The 19500-nt window shown below is 52.4% G+C and overlaps 1 protein-coding gene across 1 annotated transcript in view; it reads right to left on the bottom strand.

The window, feature by feature from the left end:
* Positions 1-18471, bottom strand: part of TMEM181 (transmembrane protein 181) — a 52273-nt gene extending 33802 nt beyond the window's left edge. The window contains exons 1-2 of the mRNA XM_040628011.1: positions 18372-18471; positions 6277-6380 (exon numbers count right to left, since the gene is read on the bottom strand). Of these exons, the coding sequence (XP_040483945.1) occupies positions 6277-6380; positions 18372-18379 (112 nt within the window). The 5' untranslated portion in view covers positions 18380-18471. The remainder of the gene's footprint in view (positions 1-6276; positions 6381-18371) is intronic.
* Between the last annotated feature and the right edge of the window lie 1029 nt (positions 18472-19500).

Genomic DNA, 19500 nt, shown 5'->3' with positions numbered 1-19500 from the left:
TATCTATATCAATAATTAATTTACTGATTGTTTTTCAAATGCCAAGAAAGACACACATTATGTAGAGGTGGTCTTACTGTCCTGGTTTGTCCTTAGGGGACATCTAAACACACACAGACACAACACCCACCCTGCTGCGCTTCATGTCCCCAACGCAGGTGAGCACGATATGGCCACCACACACTGTACATGATTCCCACGGGATCCCTCAGGCCAAAACCTCTCCTTTGCTTTCAATGAGTGCTCACTCTGTAGTGCTTGGATCCAAGAAACTATTAATGACACAGACATCGTCCGTATATTTTGTAAAGTATAAAGATTTCTACTAAAAAATTAAGACACACTTATCTGTTCACCCAATTAATCCAGTCTTCCAAAAATATTTATTAAGCTCAGGATATAAAAAAGCATAAAATATATGAATGTATACTCAATGTATATTCCTGAAATAACTGATATATAAGCTTCGTGGAATCTTACATGTAATTTTTCAGAGCTTTGGCCTCAAAGGAAAGCAGTGTGAAGTAGATTTTAATTTAATTCATTCTAAAATCACTCTCAGCGGTGATGCTAGTATTCTGGGCGCCTCAGTGACCAAGGAGGCTCCACGGAGAGGAGGAGATAGACGAGTACGCACAGGAGTATGTACCGAGTTCAGAACCAATGCGCTGACCGGGGTTTAGAACATGTTCGTGAATGCTGAGGAGGCTGTCCCTGCGTGCGAAGGAGGCTTGCACCCACAGTGAGGCTTATTTTAAACAGATTCACAATCTGAGCAAACCCCTGTTCCAGGAAATAAGGCAGTCCGCTTTCTCAGAGAGAATTAAGAACTGGGAGTCAGGGACGCCTGGGGGGATCAGCTGGTTAATCTGCCTTCCGCTCAGGTTATGACCCTAGGGTCCTGGGATCGGAGTCCTGCATTGGGCTCCTTGCTCAGCGGGAGCCTGCTTCTCCCTCCCCCTGCTTGTGCATGCTCTCTCTCTCTCTCTCTCTCTCATAAATAAATAAATAAAATCTAAAAAAAAAAAAAAGAACTGTGAGTCAGAAAAGTCTAGACTCTAGTCTTAGCTAACTTGGCTTTCTGAATCTGTTTTCACATTTGCAAAATGAGGGTGACTGACCCAGCGGTCACTAAGGCACTCCTAATTCTGAAATCCTATAACGTTATTACCGGAGGACTTAGGATGGTGATTTTGTGTTAACTTGGCTGGACTGTGGGTGCCCAGATATCCGGCTAAATGTGAGTCTGACTGTGTCTGTGTGGGTGTTTCTGGATGAGAGTCACATTTGAATCAGTTGACGGAGGAGAGCAGACTGCCCTGGCCAAAGCCGGTGGGCCTCATCCGAATGGTTGAAGGCCTGAATAGAGCAAAAGGCTGCCTAAGGGAGACTCTGCTCTCTGCCTGGGCTTGCTCTCGGTCTTCAAGCTGGCCCATCAATATTCAGCTGTTTCCAGACACAGACTGGACCTTATCCGGCTCTCCTGTGCTTCTAGCTTGTCGATTACAGAACTTGGAATTTCTCAGCCTCCATAATCATGTGAGCCAGTTCCTTATAAAAATTCTCTCTCTCACTCCACCCCTGCCCCTCTCCCTCTCTCTCTCTATACATATGTACACACACACATACACACACCTCCTATTGGCTCAGTTTCTTTGGCGAACCCTAATACAGAATTTGGTACTGACAGTTGTTATAGAGGAAGACCTTTTTCATATTGGTTCTGGGGTTTCTGGAATTGGCTCTCTAATGTGATTCAGGTGTAAAGATGGTAATGACTCTATGTCCAGTAGTAAAGACAGCACTGGTGATTCATGAAAATATGCACAATATCTCTACTGGATACTCCTAATCAACCACTTGTAAGAAGGAGCTAAGTGACTCTATTTATGATATTTTAGAATATTTTCGGAAAATTAACAAATAGAATGAGGGTGACTGGTTGTTCCTAATGTTCCCGGACAAAGCGGTAGAAGACAAGGCGAGCTCCGGAGTTTGACTTCCCAGCTCCAGTGCCACGTATATGACCTGTGCATCCTGCCGGACAGCCTTATCTCCTGTAGCCGCAGGGCTGCGTGCTGGACTCAAGCCCGGAATCTCATCCTGCAGCTGGCTGAATTACAACACAAGCTGCACACCAGCTCACAGGCTGCCTCACTGTTCAAATGAGGGCACTGGCTGGGAAGTGGGGCGATCCTGGTCTGGGGACGTGCAGGAAGATCCTGATGAAGATGGGGGCTCGGAGCTGCTAAATTTAGATGCATCTTCTCTGCCACTGGAAGCATTCTCTGCATTCCCAGAAGCAGCCTTTCCACCTCCTTCTGAAGTGGAAACCCTGCCTTACCTAAGGAGACAGACTCCCCTGACGGCCATGCAGGACAATGCCGATTCTGCTCAGCAACCTCCCTCTCTGATTCTAGAACGGTAACTAGACTCAAGTTCCAGCGGGCTCCTAAAGGTGGGGTACAAAGTATGACCCGTGGGGAGATGCATTACACTCCAAAAGAACTACGTGAGTTTTCTGATTTATACAGAGAGAAATCTGGGTAACTTGCGTGGGAATGAACACTAAGGGTGTGGGAAAATGGTGGAAGGAACATAAAGTTGGGTTGGTCTGAATCTATGGATGCAGGCTCACTAAGCAGAGAGTCTGCATTGCATGCTGGTACTCTGGGAGTTAGGAAAGGCTCTAACAGTTTGGTTGGTTGGTTAAAACATGGACCAAAAGGTGGTCCCCAGTGAGCAAATTAGAAATGCCACACCTACCTTGGTTTAATGGAGAGGAAGGGATGCGAAGGCTTAGGGAGATTGGAACATTGGGGTGGATTTGTCATTTAAGATCTGCTGGGAGATTCCAGGACATAGAGCTTTCACCATGAGTAATAAAGTTGTGAGGGGGGCCCCAGCATCCTTAAAGAGTTCTATGACTGTCCTGCTCTGTAGACCAGATCTTACAGTAGGAGCCATGGTCACTGAACTGGGGAAACCCAGTGCAATGGGAGTAACTGGATCCCGGGAGTGGTGGGACTAAACAGTGGCACTTGCCCCCCCAAAGCAAGGTGGGTATGGCTCCTGTAATGGACAGGACAGTCAAAGCAGCAATCAGAAGAGTCTGAGTCACAAAGACGTATGGGGCTGGCTAGTTGATTATGGCGTTCCTAGAAGTGAAATCCACAGGAAGCCTACTAAAGTCTGACTTGATCTGCGTAAGCAGAAAAGTCTAAGTCAAGTGAACAAAAGTCTAACCTGAATCATAAAAACAGAGAGTCACAACCCGTCAATAGTTTCCGGATTTGAGCCACTTTACAAACCCCTTAATGAAGGGAAGAAGACTGGGTCCCCTTAAGAAAGCACCCCAGTACACTGACAAAAATGTAGACTGCTTATCATTCTCCCAAAGAACCTACAGCCTTTTAACCAAGATAACTGCACCCTGGGGAAAAGGAAATACATGTTGGGGTCCCCTGGACACTGGCTCTGAACTGACCCCAACTGCAGGAAACCCCAAACATCAGTGTGGTCCACCAGTCAGAGTAGGGACTTACGGAGGTCAGGTAACCAATGGGGTTTTAGCTCAGGCACATGTCACAATGGACCCAGCGGGTCCCCGAACCCACCCTATGGCTAAACACCAGTTCCAGAATGCATAACTGCAAGACATATACTCAGCAGCTAGCAGAATCCCCATACAGGTTCCCTAACTTGCGGAGTGAGGGCTATTATGGAGGGAAAGGCCAAATGGAAGTCACCAGAACAGCCTCTACCTACAAAAATACAATCAAAACCAGTGTCACATTCCTAGACTGCAGCCATTAGTGTTCCCATTGAGGACCTGAAAAGAGTCCCACCACATCCCCATTCAACTCGCCTATCTGGCCTAGGCAGAGGGTAGGTAGATCTTGGAGAGGACAGTGGACCACCGTCAGCTGAGCCAGGTGGTGATTCCCACCGCAGCTGCTGTACCAGCTTGAGCAAACGCACACAGCCTCCTGCCCCTGAGCGACGCAGCTACCGCTCTGGCAAATACTGGCCTCGTCCCTGGGAATAAGGCCCACCGGAAGCCAGGCGAGCAACACACCTTCCCTGTCCTACCCCAGAGGTACGTCACTCCCCAGCCATACACCAGAGTTTGCACAGATCTCAGTCTTCTTTCCCTTCCACAAGCTCTCATGCTGGTCCATCACGTCGATGCCATTGTGCTGATTAGACCTAGAGAGTAAGAAGTAGCAGCTACCCTAAACTCATTCGTAAGACACTTGCATGTCAGAGGATGGGGAATAAATCTGGTTAAAATCCAGGGGCCTCCTACCTCAGTGAAATTTCCAGGGGTCCCATGCTGTGCACCACGGAGAGCTATCCCTTCTAAGGCAAAAGATGAACTGTTGTATTTGGCTCCCCCTATAACCAAAACGGAGGCACGGTGCTTGGTGGGCCTTGCCTCTTTGCATTCTGGAGGCAACATCTTCCTTGTTTGGGTGTGATACTTTGGCCTATTTACCTAGTGACCCAAAAAGGTGCAAATTTTGAGTGGGGCCCAGAACAAGAGAAGGCTTCCCAGCAGGTCCGGGCTGCCGTGCAGGCTGCTCTGCTCTCAGGCTGGGGCCCAAGGATCCGGCACAGCCACTGGCACCTGGAAGGTCAGAACAGACAGGGATGCCATCTGGAGGCTTCGGCAGGGCCGTGCAGGTGAGTAATAAAGCAAGCCCTGAGGATTTTGGAGCAAAGCCTTGCTATTCCCCCCAGGTAATGACTCCCTTTGGGAGACACGGCTCTTGGCTTGCTATTGGGCCTCAGCAGAGACTAAATGCTTATCCACGGGCCCCCAAGTTACCGCGAGACCTGAGCTGCCCATCGTGACCTGGCTGCTCTCTGACCCACCGGGCCATGAAGTCGGTCACGCAGGGCAGCACTCCATCACAAACGGAAGGTATGCATGTGATCAGGCCCAAGCAGTCTCTGAAGGCTAAAATCTCGATCAGTATCTACCTATATCCTATTGGTGTGTTTCTCTGGAGAACCCCAGTATCAGTACCCGCTGGGAAGAAGGAAAAGGATGTGGGAATCCTGACACTGTTTTTCTGATCTTGGCCTGGGTGCATCACTTCGTTTTTGCAAGAGTAGAAAAGACTGAATAAAATCACGGACGTTGTGACAGACAGTGGCTGAGGGAAACAAGAGTTGGCTGAAGTCCGGTGAGAGTCCACTCACGAGGCTATCAATGCCTCTCCTACCAATCTTCAAAGGCCGGTTATGAAAACTGAGTAAGATGATGGACACGTCCTGTGCCGGGATTGATGTAACTTATTTCTTGTTGACCTCGCAGGCAGGAAAAGAGGAGGCTGGCTACAGCTGCTGTTAATCACCAGGATGTTCACCATCAGCGGGCAAACAGCATCTAAGCGACCGCCCTCACCCCCAGCTTCCTTGGGCCAGTCACCAGCCCCCCAAGTCCAGCTGAGGTTAAGAAACTAGCCTTTAGAGGCACAACTGCCTCTGGGACAGGCTAAGCCTAATGTCATTCACGCTTTAATATGAAATGCCGTAATTAAACAAACACCTGCCAGAACCACGCTCACTGACCACGGTATTTAAGAGGGAAAGAAGAAACAGCCTAAGCAGGTCCTGGTCTCCTGTTCCCTGGACAGGGCTGAAGAGACCGGGTTGCTGGAAACCTTAGGAAAACGGGCCGACTTCTCTCATCTGTTTTCCATCTGTGTGAAATGGGGTTGGACTGGAAGCTAAAATCATTATGGTGTGGCTCCTCCCCTCCAACTGCATGCCATGGAACCCCAGGGCACTGGGGCCCTGAACACAAGGCCAAAGCCAATCTGCAGACTCCCTCCCGCCAAGAGTTCAGGGCGACACAGAGCAGCCTCCAGGCTCCCCTCGGTCACCCAAGCCCTGTGCTGACAGCCATCTCATGCCCCCGTAGTGGACTATTTACATGGCCTGTGGCCCCCATAAGTCAGCACGTTCTGGACTCCCCAGTGCCCAGGCTGGGTCCTGCGCACAGGAGCCTCTACAGAAACGTTTGATTATCCAATAAAAGGTACACAGTCAAGACTACCCAGGGCTGCCAAGCTAAACTCAAGCCCTGGCTGCAATGAGGGGCGACACCCGGTTACCCCTTGCCCAGTGGGCTCAGAATGAAGTGGCGCTTCACCCTCCACCAAGGGGCCCTTAGCAGGTGACAGAAAGTGGGAATAGCTTGGCCGGGCTGAAAAGCATGCACCAGGGTGACTATAAATGATAAAATGACCAAGAACTGCACCTTACCTCTGATCCCGACGAAGACGGTCAGGCCAAAACAGACGAAGAAGACGACAAACACGAGGACAAAGTGGCGCTTGGAGAGCGTGTAGAGCCGCATGGGCGCCAGCCTGCAGAGAAGCCAGTGGGGGAGGGTCAGGTGGGGGTCGGGGCTGAGTCCACAGGAGGCCCCTCCCCAAACCAGCAACACCCCCAAGCTGCATCAGGCTGCCCCCTCCCCACCTCAGAAACGGACCTACTCTAAACGCAGGTGACCTGCCTGACAAAACTGTCTAAGTTATCAGAGGGACCACCGCAGGATGGGCGACTGTCCGGTATGTCAGGGGTGGAGAGGGCCCCTGCCACCCTGCTCTGGATGGGGCCAGCCAAGCCCCGCTCCTCATGGCACGGGAGTGAGCTGGGGCGTCGGTGCCCACCGAGAGCACATCCCACCACGCCACACACGGCTGGACCCCCGCGACACATGCTCGCCTTCTGCGGCCAGAGCAGAGCCCGAGTGCGCGGAGGACCCTAACCCACTCAAGCGGACACTCGGCCTGTGCTGTGAGCTGGCACCATCAAGCCCAGACTGGGAACAGCACGTGCCACCAGCACACATTCTCCTACCCGGCCCTCCAGGTGGCCCACGACCTGGTTTGTCCAGTCCAGGGCTCCTTATAACACCTGTCCTGCATCAGCCCCCCGGTGAAGCTCAGCCTGACTTCTGCTGCAGGGTCTAGTTCTGAAGGAACTGAACAAGCTGCCCGCACTCCTCTGTGACTTACCCCGGGGGGGACAGCGGCTGAGCGGATTCAGCCCAATGCCCCCCCTCAGGAGGTCCCCGCCTATTCACCCCTACTCTTTCCTCTGCTCAGAAGAAAATGGCAGTGGGGGAGGGATCAGTTCTCTTCTAAAACTCCCTACCTCAGGCATCAGTAAACAAAAGAAAAATCCATGAAGGACCCGACAATAAATGTTTGAGGCTTGGCCAGCCACACAGTCTCCGTCTCCAGTCCTCACTGCTGCCTCTACACGCAGCCCAGACGTCACGTACGCATGCATGCGTGGCTGTGTTCCAATTCAACTCTACCACAAAGAGGCAGCGGGCCAGGTTCGGGCCCCAAGTGGCCGACCCCTGCCTTATAACCCAAAGTGGAGACCCATAAATCCAAAGAGACAAGCTTGCGGGGGGGTTGTTTTGCTTTATTTTTTTTTACATTATTTTTATTCCCTTAGCATTTCCTGGTCTGGGGAGCTGAGACAGAAAGAGGAATTTCTCATGCCTCAGGAACAGAACACACACTCCAGGACAGGGAAAACCAGGCTTAGAACTGAAACGGAGGGAAAGGTTATTTGCTTTCATGGTGCTGTGTGCACACACGCAACCTCTCCTTTACGTGGCTGAAGATTCCAGTTCCTGAGCAGGAAATCAGCTGGATGGTATCTTGGGGCAAAGGTTGGGGCCCATAAGCCACCTTTGCTCAGACATGGCTTTGCTGATTACTAAGCCGGCTCTCTCCAACAGGACCCGCCAGGCCTCTGGGAGAGTGAACTCTGAGGTCAGTGCCACCGTGTTTCATGGAATGACGGTACCAGTGAAGAAATAAAGGAATGAATGTCTCTGTTTTATTCTTGGGACACAGGTCCAAAGGCCAACCCACAAACAACCCTGCTATGCATGAGAAATGAGAGCCAGTGAATTAAGCAGCCTGATCCCAACATCGATTTTGGACCCTAAAGTTTGTTTTTAAAGATTTATTTATTTATTTTAGAGAGAGTGAGAGAGGAAGTAATTAAGGGGTGTGGGGAGAGTAAGGGGCAGAGGGAGAGAATCTCAAGCAGACTCCTAGCATAGTGTGGAGCCTGACAAGGGGCTCAATCTCACAACCCTGAGATCATGACCTGAGCCAAAGTGAAGAGTCGGACGCTTAAATGACTGAGCCACACAGGCACCCCTGGACCCTAAAGATTTTAAGAGGCCTGAAAGCCTTAAAACAGTAGAGTCATAAAGAACCTCCAGGAGGAAGTCCAACCCCTTTGACTTAGACACGGGGACACTGAGGTCCAAGACTGTGGAACACTTGCCCAAGATGTCACAGCTCTGCCCCTTGGCGGTAACTGCTGGTCCCCAGGAAGGAGGCTCGGGGGAGCAGGAAGAGCTGAGGGGACCCATCTCCACAACTGCACTTCTGGGGAAAGCCCTGTGGAGGCGGGGCCGGCATCAGAACAAGGTCCTCTTTGTCATCGCTCTGCTGTCCCCAGGTGTCAAGGCTAAGAATGCAGTTCCTCTGCACAGTCTGCAGAAAGGAATTCACGGGACATTTTCACTATGAAAAAACCCTACACGAAGCTAAATGGACTAGACGTTGGGAAAGGCAACTGAAGTCTGTAGTTCACAGGACTGCGTCAATGTTGTTCTCTTAGTTTTGATCAAAGTGCCATGGTGCTGAGACGCCAGCATGAGGTGAAGCTGGGGGAGGGGTGTCCAGACACTCTGTACTATCTCTGTCACTTGCCTTGTAAATCTAAAGTTATTTAAAAAATTACCCAGAGTCACGGCACCCCAGTCTACTGCTCTCAGGGCGACTTGCCCACCCCACCCGGTGCGGGGGCTCTGAGGGGCACTGAGGGCTCCCAGCACAGGCGAGAGCCCAGAAGACATTACTGGGAAGCAGAGATAAATACAGTAAGAACAATTATATTTAAATTTTGATTTTTAAAACACACTATCATTAAAACACGTTATCAATGACTTGTTGGGAAAGCAGTTACTGAACAGAAGAGAGGGAACGGGAGGAAAGGGACCAGCGAGGCCCCGAGAGCACAAGGTCGAGTTCCTGCAGCACACACCCAATCCCTCCCCCCCCCCCGGGGGGCTCAATACAAATCTAGCACCTCCCTTCCTTAAAACTGCCACTTAAATCCAATTTATTACAGATTCTCCTGGTTCAGAAATCAGGCCTCACCCAATTCAATGGAAAAAAAGACACAGAGAAAGCTAAAGAAGCCCCCTGCCCGAGGAAACCTCACTGGACACAACCACGTCCAGGATCTAGGCTTGCTGGGGACCAGCTGGGCAAGGAGCTGCATTTCTGCTGTCTTCAGCTTTCTGACGAGCCTTAAACCTTTCCAGGCACCCTCAGCTGGGGCGTCTGGGGTCCAGAGACCCCCTCCAGCCACAGGGAGTCGTGGGCCAGGGCCAGCACCAAGATAGCTCGGTTCTGCACCACGGTGCCTCCTCCCCAGGGCTACTTCTGCTCTCAACTTCACCTCTAAAAACTTTGAGGCAATTCACCAAAACCCTAGAGACTTCCAAAACCTCAGAAACATCTTCCTATTCAAGACAAATCACAGGTCCACACTGTTGTTCGGTCAAAGCAGCGATCCGTGAGATGCTAACGTGAAGACAGCAGCGGCAGCTGACAGTCGAGGCCAACTGGTCTCGCTTCACATCTCCTGGTCCCAACTGCCCCACAACACTTCCTGCCCGAACCAGGCACCCAGTCATTTCTCTGCCTACCTCCTGCGTCACTTCCCACCTGCAACACCAATGTGTTTCTAACAACCAAGCTAACCTAAACTAACTGGCGGCCCAGGCGAGTCTCCGTGAGGAAACAGCCTTTATGCCCCATGATCAGGCCACCAACAGAAGGAATGTTCTGTAAATGCTCAGAGGCAAGACTGATGCAGAAGAGTCATGAAGCCCATCACCAAGGGGCCTCTGATCCAGCAGCCTTAACCCATCCCTCATGTCAACCTCTACTGTAACCCATTCCCTTCTGACACCCACACTGTGTGGACTCTCCGACCCCGGCTGATCTCCTGCTTCCTCCTTCATGCCCCTTCCCACCTCCAGGAACCGTCCCCAAGCCCGTGCCTGCCCCTGACCCCGTTCTGAGTTAGTGTCTCGCAGGACATTTTCACTTAGGACTCCACACTTTATGGTCAATCAGTTTAAAACTGAACCCATTAAAGCACAAAATAACAAATGAAAAAGCTGCTTCCACTGCCCGTTTCCTGCCTCTACCCTTTCTCCAGCCCCACGCCCTGAAACCTTGGGGTCACCTCTGAGGATGCTCGCCTCTCATTCGTCCCACGCCTGCAGCCGGCCAGGAGAAGGGGCCTTGCTTCTTAACTTTTCCTTCCCAGGGCGGAGTCTCACAGCCCCAGCCCGGCCACTGCCAGCACGGACTGCACCAGCCTCCCAGATGCTTCCTCCGCGATGCTGTGACACTGCTGACACGCCGCCCCGCACCGGAAGCCTCTGGCTCCCCATGGCCACTCCGTCGAGTTTCAACTCCTCCTTATGGCTTCCAAGGTCCCCCCAAATCCGTCCCTGGGACTCCTACCATGCTGCACATACCCCATGCGAATCACGACCTCCCCTGGTCATCACAGCTGCCTTCCGAGTTACGTACTACCACTATCTGCATTTCCTAGATGAGAGAGCTCAGGTTGAGGCAGCGTTCAAACCCAAGCATCAGTATCCCGGGCCTAAATTCTGTTTCCCAACATGGTCAAGCCAGATTCCGGACCAGCCGGAATACATTGCATACACTGCTCTCCTGATGGGAAATGCTCTCTCTTCTCACCACCAAACCGTCAAAGCTGGACTCCGCACGGCTCACCTGCATGTCCCACCTCCTCCAGGAAGCTTTCCCTCCCTTCGCTGTCTCACGTCTTCAACCTGTTACAGCACACATGGCCGACTGCCTGAAGACAAAGTACCCATCTATCTGTGTGGATGCCAGACACGTGAAAACACCTACTCAGCTTTCATTCGTTATCTCAAAAGTGTTTATGTACTTCCCTCAAATTGGCATAAGTTACTAGGGAGCAGGGAGAGGACCCCCCATTTCCCCAAACACCCTGGCCAAGTCAAGCACAGCAGTGGGTGGAATCTTCTCCCTGGATAATCAGAGCAGGAAGGCCTCAAGCAAAACCCCACCAGCGGAGGACGGCTGTCTCTCCTTTTTCTCTTCTAAGGGGACCCATACACCGGTCTTCCTCTCCAGGCCCGCGCCTCTTTTCACACGCAGGCATTTAAAACACATACTGGAAAATGCAGGCCTCCTTGGAGCCCCTGGGCCCTTGGAAGACCTTTCAAATGCAATGAAACAAACCGTCCCCTTGGAGTCAGCTGGGACTCTTTAAGTCCTTTCTAAATTAACCTCAATTTTGTGGGGTGATTTAAAATATCACAGACATATTTCCTAGAAAAACTAAACACACCTTCATTGGAAAGCCAGTCCGCCAAACTGCAGCCATAACCCAAATCCCTGTAAGCCATGCCTGCCCGTCTTGTGTGTCCTCATAACCATTTCCCAAGGAACCGCTTCCGAGTACTGTGAAGCCTGTGCAGCCATCAAGACCCACAACAGAAGAGCAGGAGAACCAGCCTCTAGAGCTCTCTGCTGCACCCGGATGTCAGCACTGTCTTGCTGGGACACATGTGCACGGTGCTGCTCTTTGCCCTCTTCCCTTTTCAGCTCTCACTCCCCAGTGACCTCCTCCTGTTTCAGGCTTTAGTGACGATGCAGGTGCGAACAATTCCACACTCATAGCTCGGCCCAGCTGAGCCCCAGACTGACAGGAAACGCCCACTCGACCCCCCCACTTGGATATCCAGTAGGCAGGTCTGAGTGTGATACAACCAAAGCCAGACTCTGGATCTTCCGCTGCCCCCATCCTGCAGTGTTCCCTGCCCCAGGAAGTGGCCACTCCAGCCTTCCAGAGGCTCAGGCTGAGGACTCAGCAGTCCTCTTTGACCCCTGTCTTCTCCTCACTCCCCAAATCTAATGCATCACAAAGCCTTCAAAATATACGGAGTCTCGGCCCTTCTCAGCTCTCCAGTCAGGCCCTGCCATGTTTCACTGGACTGCAGTGGCCCCCCCTGGTCTTCCTGCTTCCGGCCTTGGCACCAATGCGCTGCTTTCCATCCAGCTGCTCTCAAGGCCAGGTGCGTTCGCTCTCGGTCCAGAACTCTCCAGTGGCTTCCCTGTCACTGTGAGTGATAGCCAAACACTTCACAACCAACTGTTGCTGGCACGCCTGTGACATGTTTATGGGTGTTTCTTTGAACACAATTCTCCCTCCATAATCCCCACTTGGTTCTAAAGAAGGAACAGGAGCCCTGGGAGATGAAGGGATTTTCTCTGGGGCAGGGCAGAAGCCCCACGGCTGTATGCCCCCACCTCCCCCGGTCCCCTGCCAGGGAGACCAGCCTCGCTTTCCCAGCCCCCCTCCCCACTAGGACACAGAACCTGAGGGAAACCAGCCAGGCACTTCGAGAAAAGGTTTCCCTGCCTGATGCAGGGATGGGTGAGAGGAAGAGCCTCCTCTGTCTTCAGCGGGCATAACCGTGCAGGTAAGCACTGCCTGGCTGCGGCCACCTCACACGTAAGGGGGGAGACACTGCAATAGGGCAGGACTGAGAACCAAAGATGGAAACCACTCAGGCCACCAGGGACACGGAGCCACTGAATTAACCCTAGACAAGCCTACTTCAACTCCTGGGCACCCCCGTTGTTTAAGCCACTTTTCATGGGTATTCTACTAAAACCAAAAGCTCCCCTTCAATACACATACTGAAAAAAGAAAAACAAACCACAATTAAAAATGAAACTCCAGACACTAGTCACACAGTTATAGAAATCTTCCAGTTCAAGGCACCCGCAACTGTTCTGTCAGAATGTGAGGTGGCAACCAAGCATCCTTGTAGCTAAGACGCTGGCCTTCCTCGCTCCAGCAATGATGGGTCACTGAGTCCTTCCCCTCCCTTCGGCCCCCAGGCACCCATCCTTCCCTGCCCAGCCAAGGTCCTGCCTCCCCTGAGGCCACCCCCAACCACTCTGAGAAGACAACTGTCTCCTCAAATGCAGGGCTGGAGGCACATGACCATTACGGATTTTAATGTGGGTGACAACCATTCATAGACTTCCATGCCTCCTCCGACCTGGAGCTCCCCTCTGGCTTCTCGGTGCCCAGCACTGAGCCTTACAAATGGTAGGCCATTAACTCTAGATTCCTTCGACCAATAATTATTGATTCCTTCCATTTCTATGCATGTTTCCCTGGTTTTACTTTCATTTCCTCCATATTCTACTACTTTCCCTGCTGGGACAGAGTATAGACCACTGAACTGCAAACTTGAACTTTTTCTCCCACTGTTGCCTTTTTGTGTTTCTTATGGCCCTGACCTTTGCACTCTGGGTCTGGGAACTGGCCAGAGCAGCTCCAAGCAAGTGCCTTCCCCTTAGGCCCCTGCTTAGCCAGCTGGAAGGCCAGTGTCCCCATTAGGGCCGCCCAGCACTCCAGCACCGCTGGAACCAACATTACCTTGCCACTAGACACCTCCCCTCCCACGCGGGGCCCTGTAAGAGTTAATAAAGCAGCACTCGAGACAAACCGTGCGGGAGACACACACTCAATGAGCCCCTTCATGGGCCTGGAGCAGAATGACCCTGAAATGGACAGACTTGGCTAAGCAGAGAATGCAAGAAAACACCTCAGGGCGCTTTCAGCGATGCAGATGGAGATGGGACAGAATCTCTGCGTTTTACAACCCTCAGTGACAGCCAGCACCGTAGGGAGGCAGGAGGAAACAGCAGCCCGGAGGCCCAAGCGTTTCTATAAATATGTATTTTATCTGGCCTCATCGAGTCACGATACAGTAGGTAGGTAAGACTGAAAATATTTCTGTTATCACAGATTTTGCTACTTGTTCAACTCAGTCCCAGATTTCCCACTCTAGAACTCAAAAATCAGCATGTGGGCAGTGGGAAGGGACTTTCATCTCTCAGTGCATTCGCATGTTTTAAGCAAAGATTTTGTTTTTCTTTCATAACCTGTATAAAAATAATCTCTTCTCCCGTGGTCCAAAGCGCTGGCCTGGTGCCTATCAGTCTGGCTTCCGATCCTGGCTCCCCCACTTGCGAGGCACACAACTATGGGCAAGCTAGGCAACTCTCTGGCCCAGTGTCTCCTCTGTAAATCAGAGACAAGCAGAATACCCCCAAGGTCGTTGGGGCGCATAAATGAAAGCACGACGGGCCTAGGACAGTGTAGTAAATACGGGAAGAACTCGATCAGGTTCGTTACAGTAGTAATAACTGTGCGTTCCCCCCCCCTTTTTCTTTAAAAAAAAAAATGTGTTTTCATCCTACCAATATCTGAGGATCCACTATGTAATACCTCCCCTCCTCCAGCTCAGAACTGAACCAACTGAAGAAAAGGGCAGTTGCCATTCCCTAAGCACTTAACAGCAGGTATGATCAGGGATGCCTGGGTGGCTCAGTCATTAAGGGTCCTGGGATTGAGCCCCTCACTGGGCTCCCTGCTCCGCTGGGAGCCTGCTTCTTCCTCTCCCACTCCCCCTGCTTGTGTTCCCTCTCTCTCTGGCTGTCTCTCTCTCTGTCAAATAAATAAATAAAAAATCTTTAAAAACAAACAAACAAACAAACAAAACAGCAGGGATTATCAGCCCTTTTACATATGGGAAAATAGAGGCCAGGGGCAGCCTTCCTGCTGAGGTCCCAGTTGGCAGCAGGTGGAGGTGGGGTTTGAGCCCCCAAGGACGGAGGCAGAAAGGAGGCCCACCACTCTCTCACTCTCACTCTTTGGCCCTCTCACCAAAATCTTTCTGTTTTAAACCTACCACTGAGTGGATTTTGAGAAGAAGAAACTCTTAAGGGGAAGAACAGAATAAGAACTCTGAAATTTCAATCTGTGAAATATATTGAATATATCTGAATATATTCAAATTTCAAACTTGAATATATTACAAATCATTTATCATTACCTATTCAAAAAAGCCATTATGCAAACATCCAAGGCCCAACAACCTCAATATGTATTTTAATGAACAATATGCCCCACGGTTCCTTGAGGAGTGAACCGTGAATTCATGCGTACCCCTGCTGGGCTGGAAGCCTGGTGATTCACACCCAGGAGCATGGTAGTTAGGCCACTGAAAACCCTTCCCAGGGCAGAGAACAAGGAAGCAGGCCACACACTGGTCAGCACAGGCAAGGTGCCAGCCAAGGGCAGCACCCTGGCCCAGCTCCACGCAGCGCAACCAGCGGTGAAGACCCTGGGATCTGAGGGCAGACTGCGGGGCTGCAAGGCCCCTCCACCACGACCAGCAGGGTGAGCTGGGGTGAGCCACTCTCCTTCTCAGGACTGCGACTCAACACCGAGGTGGCCCACCGCCCAGGGCTGCTGTGATAACTAAACGAGCTATTACACGAAAGCCCTCGGAAGTGCTCGGTCATTGCCAGCCGCTGGTGAGAGGCGGGAGTGTTCGTGTCACGACCGTGGGCTCTGGAGCCAACTACTCCGGCTTCAGTCTCAGCTCTGCGATGTACTGTGACCTTGAGAAACTCATGTGACTTCTCTGCACCTTGGTGCTGTCATCTGTCATAATGGGAACCCTAAGAGAAACTTCACGGGGAGAGTAACTGTGAGGATCCCCTGAAATGGTGCACATTAGGTGCTCACAGCAGTGCCTGGTACGGAGTAAATACTTTCTATTAGCTCTAGAGATCATTTTGTTTCAGGGAAAAAAAAAAAGATTCTTAAGAGACACAATCCTAAAAAACTCTGTCATTACAAGAATAGGATACTGACCCAGGCCTGGTGTCCCCTCAAGCACTGGGACACTCCGAAGGCCTGGGACACAGAAACCACAACAAGGTTTGTGCTAATTTGTGCCACGCCGTCACTGCTGGCAGAAGAGGAATCTACTGAATACACTTCGACACTTACACGCACCCAGGATGAAAGAAACACACGTAAAATATACTCTTTCAAAACTGGCTGCAAGTATCAAGCAACACACACCCAAAACACCAATCTTACTCCAGGCAACCTTATTGCAGGGAAACGCAAGAGCAAAGCAGCAAAAGAAATCTCAACGATGTGCAGCACTGCAGCTCAAATAGGAAGTCACGGTAGCGAGTGTCCAAGACCCCCTCTGAGCTGCACCATCCTCTCCTCCGGAACCCCAGCACCTGCCACTCGCCTGGTATTATCAGAAAAGGAGCGGGGTTTGCAGGAAACTTCAGCTTATAGCTGTAAGAACCAGGAACTCTTTATCCTGACTGGTTTTGATAGCAATCTCTCCTGCCCGTTTAAAAAGAGTAGGCTGGGCCACATGTGAGCAGGGAGGTCAGGGAGGTGGAGCAGGGAGGTGGCAGTGCCACTGACCCCCGCGCTTAGCCCCACCCCCTAAGCCTTGCTCCCCCAGGTGGCTCTTTTCTCTTCCACCCTCCCCCAACTCTCCCCAACCACGTTCTTTCTCTGGCTTCACTTCCTGCTCCTATCCCTTCCCAGCTTTCTCACCACGGGGTTCTGTCATCTGGCAACAAGAGCACTGTGACCCCACCGGGCGCGGGGATCCAGGATCTTCGGGCTTGTTTTCTCATAAGATTTTTATGTGTGCCAAAGACTTTCTGACTTCCACATCTTACATCATCTTGAATGCTAGACAACAGCAGCCGGCAGACGTCCAGATCCCAACATCCCACCGCCCCGGCCCCTCGCTCACCAGAGCCCGGCCTGGCTCCGAGGGGAGCATCATGCTGCCTACTGCGTCACCACAGGACACACCTGAATGCTCCACTGAAATCCTTCATTCACACCGTGGTTCTACGAGCCCTCCTTTAGTTAGCAGCTCTAGTTCCCTGTAAGTAACAGACGGCACCCGACTTCCCCACGAGACCCACACCACTTCTCTGCCTCTTGTCCAGGTAAAAGGGATAACACCACCATACACCACCCAGGGCTGCTGTGCTGTGGGGACGCAAGGAGATTCGCTCTGTGAGAGACCCTAAAACATGCCAGTTGTCACTCTGCTACAGGGTCACAACTTGGCACCACTCCAGAAAGCATCTTCACGTGCCTTCCAAGCATGCTACTGACATACACCACGAATGAATGGTGCCCCTGGAGTTGTGCACAGGCAGTGCTGCCAACCCCCCTCTGCCTGGGGTTTAATTAAGAGGAAGACTTTTACAACATCCATCTAGGACTCACATTTTATGTTACCCTGCCTTCCTGTGCTGAAGTGAAAAACCAAACTCAGAAACTTCTGAGGAAGCAGGAGGAAAAAGCTTTCCCTCCATCACATGTGATGGCGTTTTGGCAACACCCTCCAATCTTCTCTATGTCCACAGTCAGAGAAAGCGGCAGCGCTCCAACGCAAACCCTTCCAGCCTCTACAACCCCAAACACACAGAGACACTCACACAGTCCTGTCCGAAGGTTGCCTTCAATTATGGGAACCTGCCCTCCCAACCTCCCGCCGCAGACACGGCTCCACACAGCAAAAGACTCCAGGCATTCCTTCTCTGTGACTTCTGACTTCTTGCGACTCAAGCGCTAAACTTTTTTTTATTTTTTCTTTTCCCCGGATGTCCCCTGGGAGACACCCAGGTGACTCTGCTGCGTCAAAGGCAACCTTTAGGGATGGCGTCTATGAGGCCCTGGACAGGTTTTTCCACTTAAAATCCCTGAACTTCACAGAGGAAATAAGGCCCAAAGTCAGCAAATTAAAACTCATAAAACTCGGTGTCCCAGAGATCTAAAAGGGCTGTGGCAGGTTTCCAACGTGCCAACATCATCAAAAAGCCACTGGAAAGCACCTCTCTTTACCCTCGGCCTGGCTAGATCACCAAAGAGCTGAGTGGGGGTGCTCTGGGTGCCTTTAAGAGAGAGGTGATGAATAGGGTCCCTGGGCAGGGGGCCACCGCCCTTCCAGCAGGGAGGCTGGACCCCGGCTGCCCCAGGAAAGGCGGTGAGGGGCTCTGAGAGGGACTCTCCTGTAGGACGGGGGTCACCGGTTCTCCGGAGCGAGCAGGGCCAGAGCTGGCCTCGAAGGGCCCTCCTGGGGTGCACTCTGGCCCAGACCGGTCCCGGAACCCCGACCCTGTCTCCATGGCTCGCGCCCAGTCACCCCCGCAGAGCCCCCGCCAGGGCTCCCTCCCCGCGGTCCCGAGCTCCACGTGGGCGGAGGGCCCGGCGTCGGGGTTCCCGGGAGCTGGACGCGGAGCCCCGACTCCGGGCCCGGGCGCCCGGGGCGGGGGAGGGGGGGACCCGGCCCGCCTCGCCCGCCCGGCACTCACGGTTCCATCGCGGCGCCCCGGCCCTTGGCCCCGGCCCGCACCCCGAGCCCGCCCGGCGCCGCACAGTCGCCTCGGCAGCCGCAGCCGGAGACAGCGGCGCGGGAGCAGCCGGCTCCGTGGAACTCGTCAGAGCGCGACGCGTCGCCGGCGTCACGTGCGCGGAAGCGAGCGCGCGGCGGCGGGAGAGGCGGGGAGCGGCGCGGCCGGGGCGGGGGCGGCCTCGGGCCGGGGCGAGGTGGGGGGTGCGGCGGGGGAGCGGGGCAGGGACGGGAGAGGCGGCGGACTGCCCCGCACAAGCCCTGCTCACTGGCCCCACGGGAGAGGATCCCGCGGCGCGTCTACCTCCCTGCGCCCCAAGAGCACAGAGGCGGCCCGAGCGGTGGGTGAGCTCAGTGTAGGGTTCACAAATTGACTGACTGAATGACTTGACTCTTACTCCTTGTCCCTTGCTGAGGAGACAGCACATTAAATCATTCACCCTCTGGCTTCCAGGGCGCCTTAATCAGGGCATAAGGATGGATCATGGGAGTCCATGAACTCCCTACAGTTGTGTGAAAGACACTATGGGTGTCTGCATTTTTCTGGAGAGAACATCTATAACTTTCCAAATTATCAAAGAGGTTTGCGACCCAAAGAGCTTAAAAGCCAGAGCAAACCTCTGACACCCCCAGATGATGCCAGGATAGCTTTCCAGGCTCTTGTTGGTAGTTTCTGCAACCTTTTTCTAGATCAGAGCTAGCAGAGCGTGCAGATTTTCCATCTCTGGGGCGAACGCGGTCCCTCAGGAAGCATGCAGGTGTGGATCCCACACCCCGCATCCCACAGAGCTGCAAACAGAACCGATGGTACAAATCCGGGTCCTGCTAAGGTCCTGAATAGGAGCAAGTGCCAGGGACCAATCCTGTTGGAGTTCTTTCTACAGTGTGACCAGATCCGCTGACCAAAAGCACTTCCTTGACCTAAGATCTTGGCTCACAGTCCTAAATCTCGGTGATCAAGAACAGAGGAGAGCCACGGTTTTGGATATTTCCAAGATTCTCTTTGGAGCATTTGTTAAAATGCCCCCCCCCCATCCCCTTATTGCTTGGGTTTAAAGTCAATCTGAGTAAGGAAAATAAACGACTCAAGC

This window comes from Ursus maritimus, unplaced genomic scaffold (genome assembly GCF_017311325.1).
Source record: "Ursus maritimus isolate PB19 unplaced genomic scaffold, ASM1731132v1 scaffold_13, whole genome shotgun sequence".
NCBI classification, from domain to species: Eukaryota; Metazoa; Chordata; class Mammalia; order Carnivora; family Ursidae; genus Ursus; species Ursus maritimus.
Note: the sequence above shows the minus strand (reverse complement) of the source record. Positions and strands in the feature narration are given on the sequence as shown.